This window comes from Callorhinus ursinus, unplaced genomic scaffold (genome assembly GCF_003265705.2).
Source record: "Callorhinus ursinus isolate GAN/ISIS: 27379988/994484 unplaced genomic scaffold, GSC_fseal_2.0 scaffold2, whole genome shotgun sequence".
In the NCBI taxonomy this organism is placed as follows: Eukaryota; Metazoa; Chordata; class Mammalia; order Carnivora; family Otariidae; genus Callorhinus; species Callorhinus ursinus.
In genome coordinates this window covers 59,605,254-59,619,889 of record NW_027397064.1, presented here as the reverse complement: position 1 = coordinate 59,619,889, position 14,636 = coordinate 59,605,254, and the positions used below count along the sequence as shown (strand labels likewise).

The 14,636-nt window shown below is 36.9% G+C and overlaps 1 protein-coding gene and 1 pseudogene across 1 annotated transcript in view; one reads left to right on the top strand and one right to left on the bottom strand.

The window, feature by feature from the left end:
- The window catches only part of MYO3B (myosin IIIB), a 240,547-nt gene that overhangs the window by 92,754 nt on the left and 133,157 nt on the right, over nt 1-14,636 (top strand). Inside the window, exons 19-20 of the mRNA XM_073905602.1 lie at nt 13,081-13,192; nt 14,335-14,497. Coding sequence (XP_073761703.1) covers nt 13,081-13,192; nt 14,335-14,497 — 275 coding nt within the window. The remainder of the gene's footprint in view (nt 1-13,080; nt 13,193-14,334; nt 14,498-14,636) is intronic.
- On the bottom strand, nt 7,823-8,618 carry LOC112809928 (ras-related protein Rap-1b pseudogene; annotated as a pseudogene).

Sequence of the window (14,636 nt, the reverse complement as noted above, 5' to 3'; positions counted from 1 at the left end):
CTGAAGGCAGACGCTTAACCATCTGAGCCACCCAGGCGCCCGGGAATCCACATCTTTTATGAAATCTCCAAGTAGATCTGATATAGGTGGTCTGACATAGTTGAAGAGACAAATGGGGTTCAGGACACGCTTCCACAAAATATGACACCTTGGCCTATTGAATATTTCAAGCTGAAGGAATTTGAGAAATGACATGAGCAGGAAGGATTTTCTGTCCTTTCTCTGAAGCAGGTCATATAACCCTCATGTGAGAGGTGCCCTCCCTTTACCAGGAAGAAAGAAACATCCTCATTTCTGAAGACAATGGATACAGAGAGGGATCCACATGACCAGGTCTTGCTAAGTTCCCCCAGTTTACCACACTTTACTCCTATCTTTATCCTGTCACCTCTTTCTGTGACTGTCCACTCTTCATCACATCTAGCATTCAAACACTCCAGTTTAGCCATTTCTTCAGGTCTTCATTTCCTTATGAAGGCTCCTGTGTCATGTAAAACTTCTATTACATGACTGTGTAATTTTTTATACAGCTTTTTCCTGGTAATCTGGCTTTGGTAATCTAATTTTTAGACCCAGCCAGAGACTCAAGGGTCTAGGACAACTTCTTTCCTTTCTTGTAAGACCCAGTTAGGTCTTTTTGTCGAAGCTCAATGCCCCCAACGTCTTCCAACTGTTCTTCATATGACACAGCTTATGTTCCCTCACTGTCCTGGCTGCTAAAGGCTACCTGCCAAAATACACTACAAAATATACCCATTAACCCCCCTCCCCCATCCTGACTTCCTATTCTTCATAGCACTTATGCCTACCCAATGATGCTCTTATGTACTTGTTTAATATTATCTCCCTGATTAGAATATAAGTTTCGTGAGGGCAGGGGAATTGTCCACCTTGCTTACTCATGACATACCATTATTTCCATCAGTCCTTGGCACATTAGCTGGTCCTAAATAAAGTTTTGTTTAATGAACAAATGAGTAGAATGGCAAGGAAAAGCCAATTTAATTTAGAGAGTGAAACTATACAGAATGAATGACTCATCCTAAAGGAAAGTATTTGCTTAAGGTTTTTAGAAAAAGAATAAAAATGTTTGTATAATCTTTAAAAAAAAAATCTCATTATTGACTCAAGGCTGTGGCAAATCTTTTAGTAGTACAGATATTTTGCAAGCCTTTGAATATAAAACTCAAACTGGAAGGATGAGTCAATGCAGGGCTCATTCATTATAGGTTGAGATTTCAAAAGCATCTTTAAAAGGTGCATATCCTTCCCAAACAATGTAAAAATGCAGAAACAGAATGACCAAGGTGAGAAGTGCAAATTTTAAATGTCAGGTGTTACAAAAATGTAAGCAGTCTTCAATGCTTATATAATTTTTATCTAACATAGATAACTCTTAGCTCTTTCTCTCTCTCCTCTCCCCTTGTAGGACTATGGGTAATCGTTAGGAAAACATAGAGAAATTAAATTCATTGTATATATTGTCTATTGTCAGAGGACTTCAGTGAAAACAAAAGGAAAATTTCAACTTCACTAGTAATTAAGGAAACACACATTAAAACCACAATTAAATATCATTTGATACCTATTGGCAATAATCAGTAAATTGATTAATTCCTTGGATTGGCATGAATAGAGAGCAACAAGACTCAGGCTCTACTGGTGAGGTATATATCTGTGTGATCACTTTGGAAACATTTTGAGTTTTTTAGTAAACTCCGACATGAACGTATTGCACTAACCAATGTTTCCACTTCAGAGGTTTTTAAGTAGAAAAGTGGCAGTGTTTCTGAGCCACTAGACCTTTTAGGATTGTTCGGTAGCACTGGATCTACCTAAGTGTGATGACTTCCTGTCTCAACCTGCCCATGGGTTTGTGCTCCTTTGGGTCAAATGTCTACAGCCTAAGTTTTTGTATTTCTTTCTTCCTCTTGTTAAAAGATAATTTCCAGAAGGTAACATCATGACTCACATACAGATATAAAGATGAATGTATTTAAAGAATTTATTTTATTCATATGATATCAAGCAGATATTATCATTGGTTCAAAGGATAAGTTAAAACAGCACAAGCTTAAATGAAGTAAAAGAATGTTGAGGTGAATTGCAAATGGAGACAAAACTGGGTTTTCCACAGTGGAAAGTAAAATCATCACCAGACTAGATAGAGTTTACGTACCTATCAATTACCTATAATTTACAAAGAGTTGCCAACTAGCTCACAGAAGATGAACAGGGCTAGAATCTGATAACCCAGAAGGGTGTGCTAAAGATGGTGTACATAGTTTTCCATTGAAGTACCAATGCCTTACTGATAACACTAGTCCAAATAGAATATTATTTGGATCCCCCACACATGTATCAAGGAGCACTTGACAGCTGGTATTCAGATGTAGGAAATCACTTCTCCTAAGTCAAAAGCCGAGTATTCCAGATTGCTATAGACACAAGTTCCAATGAGCTGAAAAGTGCTAGAGTATCAAAAGTCCCTGTTAGAAAGTCAAAGAAACTACCAGGTATACAGTAAGAGCTAAGGGTAGATGCAGGTTATGAATGTAAAGAAACCTAAATTTGGAGTTAAAAGACATGGGCAAGCCTCAGGCCTCCACTTACTAATCTGTGACCTTGAGCCAGTTCCTTCTGTCTGGCTTTCTCTTTTCTACAAAACAAGGATTTTTATTGATGACTCTAAGTTCCCTTCAGGATCTAAATGTTTATTAGAGGAGCAAGCCAGTCCCTTCCACAGATGGCCCTGTGGGAGTGCCTAGGCATGGGGAGTTTTGACACAGGGTAGGGCACATCTGTTTGTGAACATGAGGAAGAACAGCTAGATTTGGGTGGTCCTAGATCCTTAGTGTGCAGTGCCGAAGCCCCAGCATCTGTGAGAAACTTGGAAAGTTCAGTGACAAAGGGAGAAGAAATGTTAGGAAGAAAGTTACTAAAGAACAACCTGCACCATTATAGGAAATGTGTCACCAAGGTTGGCTCTGTCTCTACTCAGTGTGGGAACCAGTACTGTATTAGTCAGGGTTCTCCAGAGAAATAGAATCAATAGGGTGTGTGTGTGTGTGTGTGTGTGTGTACACTGAAAGAAAGGGACTTATTTTAAGGAATTGGCTCATGCAGTTGTGGGGGCTGGTAAGTCCAGACTCTGCAGGGCAGGCTGGTAGGCTAGAAATTCCAGTAGGAATTGATGTTGTGATCTTGTGTCCAAAGGCAGTCTGGAGGTAGTATCCCTTCCTTCTCAGGGGAGCACAGTCATTCCTCGTAAGGCTTTCAACTGATTGGATGAGGCCCACCCACATTATGGAGGTAGTCCGCTTTACTCAAATATTAGCAATATTTTTCTGACTTACAAACATAGCATCTTTGTCCATTTACTTAGGTTGTCTTTAATTTTTCTTAGCCAATATTTTGTAGTTTTCAGTGCACAGGTCTTGCACATTTTTTCTCAGATTTATCCCTATTATTTCACATTTGTAATACATTATAAATATTTTTAAAATTTCAATTTCTAATTGTATATAGAAATACAATAATTTCTGTATACTGATTTTTATCTTACAACTTTGCTAAACTCACTTATTAGTTCTGATACAGGTTTTTTTGTAGATACCATTGGATTTTTTACATAGACAATTGTGTCATCTTCAAATTAAGATAGTTCTATTCATTTTTAATACAGATGCCTTTTCTTTCTCTCTCTGATCCTGTTGCACTGGCTAGAATCTCTGGTATAATGTGGAAGTTGCAAGAGTGGACATCCTTGCCTTTTTCCTAATCTTTGGGGAATAAGTGTTCAGTCATTCACCATTAAATATGTTAGGTTTTTCATAGAGCTATTAATATGAGGTTGAGGAGGTTTTCTTGTATAAACCTTTTGACAAGTTTTTTTCTTTTAAAAATAGGATTAGATGTTTGATTTTGTCAAATGCTTTTCCTCATTTATTAAGATCATGCTTTTTTCCTTTAGCTTGTTAATATGACATAAAGTTGTCCATTATTATCCCTTTAATATTTATAGAATATATATAATATCACAAAATATGTGATATTGTATAATTTGTATCTTTCTTTTCTTTTGCCCCCTGATATATAGCCAGAAGTTTACCAGTTTTGACCTTCTCAAAGAACTGCTTTTAGTTTAATTCATTGTTTGCCTATTTTCTGCTTCATTGATTTTTCATTCTGATACTTATTGTGTCTTTTCTTCTTTGGGCTTAATTTGCTCTTTTTCTAATGAGCTGAGCTCATGTCTCTGAGAACATTCTTTTTTTCTATTATAGGTGTTGGTGGTATAATTTTCTAAGTACTACTTTAGCAGTATCCCATAAGTTGTTTTTTTTTAAGGTTTTATTTATTTATTTGGAAGAGGATGAGAGAGAGAGCGAGCACATGACAGGGGGGAGGGTCAGAGGGAGAAGCAGACTCCCTGCTGAGCAGGGAGCCTGATGTGGGACTCGATCCTGGGACTCCAGGATCATGACCTGAGCCAAAGGCAGTCACTTAACCAACTGAGCCACCCAGGCGTCCCAGTATCCCATAAGTTTTAATAGATTGTTTTCACTTTCATTTGATCAAGAGTACTTCTTAATTTCTCTTTTGATTTCTTTTTGACCTATGGGGTATTTAGAAGTATGCTCATAAATATTTGGGGATTTTCCAGATATCTTCCTGTTGTTGATTTTTAATTTAATACTGATCTGATCAGAGAACATACTTTGTGTGATTTGAACACTTAATTTATTAAGTCATGTTTTATGGCCCAGATATGTCCTATTATAGTAAATGTTTCTATTCGCAATTGGAAAGAATATATATTCTGTTTTTGTTGGCTGGAATGTTCTAGAAATTTCCAGTCGGTCAAGTTTGTTGTTTAAGACTTCTGTATCCTTGATGATTTTTTTGCCTACTTATTCTAGTAATTATTGGGGAGGGTATTGAACTTTCTGAGGATAATTGTGGATTTGTATATTTCTCCTTGCAAATCAGTTTTAGCTTCACGTTATTAGGTACAAAAATGCTTAGGATTCCTAAGTTCTTTTGATGGATTGACCCTTTTATCACTATGAAATAAATATCTTTATCCCTGGTAATATTTTTTGCTCTGAAATCTACTTTGATGTTAATATAGTCAGTTTATATAGTTATAATTTGTGTATATATATATATATTTGTATTGTTGATATTAATATGGTCAGTTACTATAGTTTTAATATTTAAGTGTTAGTATGGCATATCTTTTTCTTTTACTTTGAACTTATTTGTGTCTTTATATTTGTGTATTTTTTGGAAGCAGCATATAGTTTACACTTTGCTTTTTTATTCAGTCTGATAATTTCCACCTTTAAATTGGGGTGTTTTGACCATTTATATTTAACATGATTTGTTTGGCTAGGTCCAGTCTATCATTTTGCTATTCATTTCCCAAACACATTTGTCTTATATGTTCTTTGTTTCCTTCTTCTTCTTCTAATTCTTTTTATTTTATTTTATTTTTATTTTATTTTATTTTATTTTATTTTAAGTAGGCTCCACACCCAGTGTGGGGCTTGAACTTATGACCCCAAGATTAAATGTTGCACACTCCACCAACTGAGCCAGCCAGGCACCCCCTTCTTCTAACTCTTTTGGATTTTTGAGTGTTTTATATGATTTCATTTTGTCTTCTTTGTTGACCTATTAGCTGTAGCTCTTTTATTATTTTGGGGCTTGCTTTATGATTTACAATATACATCTTCAACTTATGCTAACCTACCTTCAAGTAGTATTATATCACTTCATAAATAGTATGAGAATCTTACAGTAGTTTACTTCCATTTCCTTCTTCCTGGCCTTTATTGTTATGTTTATGCTATTTATGTTACATTGTCACACGTTTCACTTATCTATATGTTATAAACATCATAATACATTGTTGTTAATTTTGTTTCAACAGTTAAGTGTATTTTTAAAAGATTTAAATAATACAAAATTTCTTCAATATTTAACAACATAGTTATTTTCTGGTACTCTTCATTTTTTAATGTAGATCCATATTTCCATCTGGTGTTATTTTCCTTCTTCATAAAGGACTTCATTTAACATTTCTTACAGGGTGCCTGGGTGGCTCAGTTGGTTAAACGGCCGACCCTTGGTTTCAGCTCAGGTCATGATCTCGGGGTTGTGAGGTCAAGCCCTGCGTGGAGCCCTGTGTCAGGCTCCACACACAGCAAGGGGTCTGCTTGAGATTCTCTCTTTCTCCCTCTCCCCCTCCCCCTGCACGTGGACATTTTCTCTCTAAAGTAAAAATAAATAAAATCTTTTAAAAAAATTTCTTATAATGCAGATCATCTGGTGATGACTTTTCTCAGCTTTTGTATGTCTGAAAAAATTCTTTATTTTGCCTTTCTTTTTGAAAAATATTTTCACTGAGTATAGAATTCTTTCTCTTTTAATTCTTTAAAGATTTTGCTCCATTGTCTTCTCACTTGCATTGTTTCTGTTGAGGATTCTAATGTCATATTTATCTTTGTTCCTCTATATGTAACTCGTCTTTTTTCTTTGGTTGCTTTTAAGATTTTCTCTTTATGACTGTTCTTGAGCAATTTGATTATGAAGCCTTTGGTGTAGTTTCCTCCAAGTTTTTTTGTTTGTATGCTTGGACTTAGATCTGTTAATTTGTAGTTTTCATCAAATTTGGAAAAATTTTAACCATAATTTCTTCAAATATTTTTTCTGTGCCCTTCTTTTTTCCCCTCTTCAGGGACTCTAATTTCATGTATTGAGGCCACTTGAAGTTGTCCAACAGTTCACTAATGCTTGTTTTATGTTTTTTTTAATTTATTGTTTTACATGGCAATCCAAATTTATTGAACTACTGATGCTCAGTTATACAGAATTGCACCACTTTAATTAAGGCTTTCAGTTTACACTTGGCTACCTCAAAGTAGTTGTAACATTAGGTTGGTTAATTTAAATACTGTGACTCACAGTATTTAAAACACACAATCTTTACACCCAAACGGTTAATGCATACAAAGCAACAAGGCATTGTTAAATAAAACAGCAGTAGTTACTACAACTTAATCACACATGATTAAAATGACTTGCCACATTCACATCCACAGTACTTTTCCACAAATTAACATTTCAACCAAAACATTACACCTGTGAAACAATCACTAACAGGCAGAAATACTAAACCTGTATATTTGGTATTGCAAATACACTTATGCATGAGCAAGCAAGGGATTCACAGTGTGAATCTACAGCTGCAGAACCCTGAAAATGATTTACAAAAATTGTTAAATCATTAAAAAATTGTTTGAAAATATACACTTCTTGTTGCAGACCGCCACTGTACACACAACTATAAATATTGTTCCCTATGTAAACAAAAAAGGAAACATAATAGAAGATTTGACAAGTCTGGACATTTCCTGCCCAACAGATATTAAAAGCAGTATCTTTAATTTAGACATATACTGAAAGGACTATCATATTTTAAAGACAAGATCACTGTCTCTACGGGTTTTTTTTTAATTAAAAAAACTTTATAGCTGTGTCAATCAAAGTGCTTATTTGTACAATACAATGATAATGACCTTGAATCTCTTTTAAAAAAATTACAATAAGCTACAAGTATCAAAGAAGCAAAGTTATCTGGAGTAGTCTATATAGGAGCTCTTTGGACTTTATTATGCTAAAATGATGGTGCTTTTAGGATTTACATTATTGTACTCCCCAATACAAAGTATGGGGCATGTTAAAGTATACAGTACACCATTTTCATACATGTACAACATAGGTGGATGAAAAACGTCTCAGCAATAATACTGGATTGTAGCCTCTGGTTTTACCAGCTGCATACTCTAGGACTATTATATAAGTTAAAATCTCTCTTGTGATACTGGAAAGTGATTAAAATGCGCAAACTGATGTAGTAGCTTTCATCTGCCTCCTAAAGGGTCCCACCACAGAAAGTCCATTTAAGATGTTGGTAGGTTTAACAAAGTTGGAATGTTGGCACGATTGAAGTGGGCAACAGCTCTTCAGACCTGGCTCAGAGCTACAATGTATTTAATATTTTAAAGCAGCTGTCGTGTTGACTTTTTGCAGGCCTTCCCAGGCACTGGAGTTTTTCTGTTAATTTGCCACACTAGGTCATAAAAGATCTCATTAACATTTATTTTTGATTTTGCAGAAGATTCTACGAATGCACAGTTGTTCATTGTCTTGCTAGATTTTGACCTTGTTCCTTTCCTACAACTCTTTCATCTTCCAAGTTACACTTATTACCAACCAGAATCATTGGAACATCATCAGTGTCTTTAACTTGAAGAATTTGCTCTCTCAGATCTTGTAAATCATTAAATGTGGACTGTGCTGTGATGGAATAAACTAATGCAAAGCCTTGTCCATTTTTCATGTATAAATCTCTCACTGCAGTAAATTGTTCAGTTCCTGCAGTATCCAAGATTTCAAGCATACACTGTTGTCCATCTAACTTCAATTTGCTTTCTGTAAGAATCTTCTATCTTAGGATCATATTTTTCAACAAAAATTCCTTGAACAAACTGTACAGACACAGCAGATTTTCCAACGCCTCCTGAGCCAACTAGCTTATACTCACGCATGGTGCAGACTTGTCACAAGCTAGTACTCTCAGCTGTCACCGGGCTCCCACAGCCCGTGTTGCCCCAAGCCTTGTGCTCCCTCCGGCTTGCTGCTCAGGCGCCAAGGTGGTCCTGCCACTGCTGCCATCACCGCCATCCCAGCTCTCTTTTTATTTTTTTAATTATTTTTTTTCTTGTGTTTCATTTTGTATAGTTTCTATTGTCATGTTTTCAAGTTTACTGATCTTTTTCTCCCTCAGTATCTCAATTCTGCCAATTCTATTCTGTGTGTGCGTGTGTGTATATATGTGTATATATACAAAATACATATATATATATATACATAAATATATATATATATATATATATTTTTTTTTTTTTGTCTCAGACATTGTAATTTTCATTTCCAAAAATTCTGGTTGGGTCTTTTTTGTATATCTGTGTCTCCATTTAACTTCTTGAACATATGGAATACTGTTCAAATAAGTGTTTTAATGTTCTTCTCTATTAATTTTATTATCTGTGTTACTTCTGGATCCATTTCAATTAGTTGACTTTCTCCTCATTATGGGTCATATTTTCCTGCGTGCCTGATAATCTTTGACTGGATGCTGGCATTGTCAGTTTTATCTTTTTGTGTGCTGGATATTTTTGTATTCCTATAAATATCTTTGTGCTTTGTTCTGGGATAAAGTTAAATTACCGGCATACTTTGTTTTATTGCACTTTGCTTTATTGTGCTTCACAGATTCTTACAAACTGAAGGTTTATGGCAACCTTCCTCAAGTTTAAGTCCATTGGTGCCATTCTAACAGTATTTGCTCACTCTGTGTCACCGTGTCACATCTGGGTAATTCTCACAATATTTCAAACTTTTCCATTATTATTATTATTATATTTGTTACAGTAATCTGTGATCAGTAATCACAACTTGTTGAATGTTCAGATGATGGTTAACATTTTTTAGCAATAAAGTATTTTAAAGTATGTACTTTGTTTAGACATAATGCTATTACACATTTAGTAGACCACAGAATAGTGATCTATAACTTTCATGTGAACCAGGAAACCAAAAAGTTCATTTGACTTACCTAATTGAAATAATTGATTTATTGCAGTAATCTGGAACTGAACCCATAAGTATCTCCACAGGTATGCCTGTATTGGAAACAGTTTCATCCTTTTGGATCTTGTTTTTAAGATCTGTTAGGTAAAAGCAGAGCCATGTTTAGGGCTAATATTTCCTCACTACTGAAGCAAGACACTTCTGAGTACTCTATCTAATGTCCTATGAATTAGGAGTTTAATCAGTCTGGCTGGTAGAAACACATTATTCCCAGCCCTCTCTGAGCATCAGGCACTAGTTCCTTTAATCTTCTTAGATGGTTCTCTCCACAGCCTTGGGTAGTTTCCTCCCATGCATGTGCCGATCAGTACTCTGCTGAATACCCAAGAGGCCTTCCGCAGATGTTCAGGGTTCTTTGTAGCTCTCTGCTGGTATTCTATCCTATATGCTCTAGCTGCCTTGGTGTCTCCCAACACATGGGGGTAGGCTTTGAAATACAACTGGTCAGATGTAATCCCTCAGTTCTGCCCACATTGCTCCTGGAAGAGTTCAAGTCTAGCTCTTTACAGGAAAGAAAATAACCTCACTGGAAGCTGATCAGGAACATGCAAAAGTTCCAAAATGTCTATATTTCTTTTCTTTTGCATTTAAGGTTTCTTTCAGTAGACCCAGAGCCCGTCTTGAATGAAGTCCAGGAACACTTTCCATCTCACTCCTTCTTTATAGTCCCCTCAGTCTTTTCTGCCTTTCTGCCCTCTCTGGAGGGTCCTGCTCTTTCTGAGGGAAGCCTAGAAATTCTTGGGGATTTTATAGGCTTTGTTCCTGGCTCCACCCTGGAAGGACAATGTTTGGCCATTATGGTTTCTTAGACATAAGTCTCTCACAGTTTTCTGAGTAGAACACAAATAAGATCAAAAAGCCTTCCTTTTGCTGACGTGGACCACGTCTCAAAAGACAACTTTGGTGTATTTAATAGTCTCTTGTTTCTTTACTCTGTCTTATCAAAGACTTTGCCCTGAAGAGCATAAAAAAGGAGAAATGATGAAAAATAAAAGCACCCTTTTGCCTCAAAGGTACTATTCTTTTTTTTTAAAGATTTTATTTATTTATTTGAGAGAGAGGAGAGCTAGAGAGAGAAAGCACATGAGCAGGGGGGAGGGGCTGGGGGAGAGAGAGAAGCAGACTCCCTGCTGAGCAGGGAGCCCAATGCAGGGCTCCATTCCAGGACCCCGGGATCATGACCTGAGCCAAATGCAGCTGCTTAACCAACTGAGCCATCAGGGTGCCCTTCAAAGATACTATTCTTCAAATTAAATAGTTTATATAGGCTTTGGAGATCAGCCTGAGAAATTCACCACCATTAATTTGGTGGGGATACACCTACATTCCAAGCAATAGCTTTTGCTGAGGACTTTCTGTAGAGACCATGATTTTAATGTGAAAAAAACCATTGTATCTAAATAGACAATAAAACTAAAAAAGACCAATTCTTCGCAAATTTTCAATTTTTTTAAGTAGAAAATTATTTTTATGTAGGCAAATTTATCAATCTTTTCTTTTTTGTTTCTCCCCCTTACATCAAAAACTAAACTTTATTAGCTGGATTCCTGTCAGGGTTTGTTTGTTTGTTTGTTTGTTTGTTTTTAACCAATGACATGGAGGTCGGGCGACTTAAATAATCTTAGCCTTTGTCACTTACTTGTTGTCATCTTGAACAAGTCATTTCATCTCACCAAAAACAGTTTTCTACACCAGTAAAACAAAGATTTAATGTTCTAGAGAGCTTTTTTGTCGTGGTTTAAAAACGTGGCCACAAATTACTTGATACTCCTCCCTTTAAGAGGCGGAACTTAATTTCTCTCTCATTGAATGTGGTCTGGACTAAATGACTTACTTGAAATGGATAGAAGATGAAGGAAGTGATGGTATGTCACTTCTAGGCCTTGGTCATAAAAGGTATTGTGGATTTCCTCTTGTGCTTTCTCTCTGGATCCCTGCTTCCGAGGGAAGCCATCTTCTATGTTATGAAGATACTCAAGCAGTTCTCTGTAGGGGCCCATGTGTCAGGGAACTGAGGCCTCCTGCCAACAGCCAGTAAGAAACTGAGGCTTTTTACCATCAGTCAAGTGAGTGCACCATCTTGAAAATAAATCATGTGGCCCTAGTCAAGCCTTTAGATGACTGCAGGCCTGGCTGACATCTTGACTGTAATCTCATGAGAGACCCTGAGCCAGAATTACCCAGAAAAATTGCTTCTAAATTCCCAACACTTATAAACTGTGAGATGACAGATGTTTGTTTTAAGACATTAAATTTTGGAGTAATTTGTTGTGTAGCAACAGAAAACTAATATATCCGTATATATATTATAACCTTACAGATACTTCCTGTTTATGATTCTGTAATTTAAATGTGGGAGGATGTATCTCTAGTTGCCTGTTGCTTTTACTAATAGTTTACAAACTGCTTAGCCTGTTCTATTTTAAAACTCTTCCTTGAAGAGTCTGCATTCCATATGCCATTTGAGGCAGAAAACTAAATAACATATTTGAGTAGTGATATTTTCCAACTGGATATTTACTATTTTAATAACTTATATATTTTAATGAGATGAGACCTTGGGAAAATTATCACTTTCCATAGAGTTCTAAAGCAGGCAAAAGCTCTTTGGTCTTTGGAGGGCCAACAGGAACTATGTAGACCCTTGCAGTGTGTTGTGTTAAGTACATTTTCCTAAGAGGGGCACCTGGGTGGCTCAGTCGGTTAAGCGTCTGCCTTCAGCTTAGGTCATGACCCCAGGGTTTTGGGATGGAGCCCTGCATTGGGCTCCCTGCTCACCAGGGGGTCTGCTTCTCCCTCACCCTCTGCCCCTCCTCCCTACTTGTGTTCTCTCTTTCTCTCAAATAAATAAAATCTTTAAGAAAAAACAACAACAAAAAAAACTCCCATACCTACTCTGTACCTCGAAATGGACATGTAGCTCAGCAGACTGATTCAGTAGTAATTAGGCTATGATCATTTTTGCTATCTACAAATTGCTTCAGAGGGGACTTTTCAAAGCAGAGTCAAAATAATGCTAACACATAAAATTATGACTTTTACTAGAAGGGCTGTCTAAATTTCAGTTTTCTTAAAGAATTAGATACTTTAATTCTGCATGCAAAATATGCCAAATATTCATTGAACATGAATTATTTATAAAGCAATATTAAAAGGGAAATACACATAGCAGAAAATATAAAAGTAATTAAGAGCCAAGTTAATAAATTGTGTACCTTTCACTACCTAGAATGCTAATATTGGTGCTCAAGAAATATTTACTATTAAAAAACAAGGCATGGCAGTGGGTCCAGAGCATATCCACTATACAATGAAATGATAGCTAAAAATTTTTTATTTTACTCTTTTATTTTGTAGGTATTATTATTTGGCATTCAAAGCACATGAAACACCTCTTGCCAGCAAAGAGAGCTGTGTTGCTATCTTGGAAAAATCCAGATTAGATCACTGGGTGCTGGGAAAAACAAAGGTAGTTTTTTCTTTTTTGTTCGATTGTCACCTGTGATGCTCTACTGTGTATCTTTGTCTCTTGTCAGTGATATGAATGGCTCTGTAAGTTGTGTGGCTTAGCAGACAAAACCCCAGCCTAACATTGATCTTTGCTGGTCTTGGGTCAGGAGTCCTAGGACCTCTGGACAAGAAGAGGAGGGTTTCCCTCCTATTCTGCATGTAGTTTGAGAGAACCACTTAGCATTTCTAGAATGAGAACTTTGAGTTTATTTAAAAATATCCCTTTTACAATGTTGCTTATTCCAGCACCTCATGGAAATACACAAATCTTATTAATGACAGGAATGAGTATCTTTTACAGTTTTGTCCATTTTTTGTTAGACTCATGTGTTTTTTACTGTGTACCCTGATTAGTAGTCTCATTGTGTATAGCTCTTCATTTAGGGAACATCCCGTCCCTGACCCAGGTTTTTAGGATCCGTTGTGAATTGCCGTACAAAGCCAGTCTTAGTCTGAATGTAGATGGCAACACGGTTGCTCCTCAGCAGGAATTAGATCACTGTGGGTCATTTAGGTCGTTCTCCTTCTGAACTTCCATTGTTAGCTATGGATCAGTTCTGTTAGTTAGTGCCTCCATCAAAGGCTGTGGAGATAGATAGTAGAATTCAAATTAAGAAAACAGAACTCCTGGCAGCTATAAAGCAGACTTGGAGAACATTTGGGATCTCCTAAATCCCATTAATCCCATCATCCGTTTGTATCAGTAATCAAGGAGTGGCTTAACCTTAGAAGGGGTATTGTGTTTGCTCCCAAGAAGTCAGTAATGCTAGCTTAAAGAAGTCACTGTAAACTTTATATAGATAATGGTTTTAATGTTTTTAATAAGAATTCTCTGGAGTCAGGGTGCCTGGGCAGCTCAGTTGGTTAAGCGTCTGCCTTCGGCTCAGGTCATGATCCCAGAGTCCTGGGATGGAGCCCCGTATCAGCCTCTCTGCTCAGCGGGGAGCCTGCTTCTCCCTCTCCCACTCCCCCTGCTTGTGTTCCCTCTCTCGCTGTCTCTCTCTCTCTCTCTCTCTGTCAAAAAAAAAAGAATACTCTGGAGTAGACTGACCCTCTGTTTGGGAGCCCATATGTAATGCTAAAACTAATATCTCATTTCAGGTTTTTCTCAAATATTACCATGTCGAGCAGTTAAATTTGTTGCTGCAAGAAGTCATAGGCAGAGTGGTTGTGCTGCAGGCATATGCCAAGGGGTGGCTTGGAGCCAGGAGATACCAAAGAATCAGAGAGAAGAGAGAGGAGGCGGCGATTGCCATTCAGTCAGGTAAACGGTCCTGAACCTTGGCATTTCATCACGTACTGGGGCCACTCACCTGCTGCTTTTCTCAATGGCTTCTTTTCTTCTACCCTTCCTTCCCTTCTTCCTTGCTTCAGCAAATATTTATTGAGTGCCTATCGTAGGC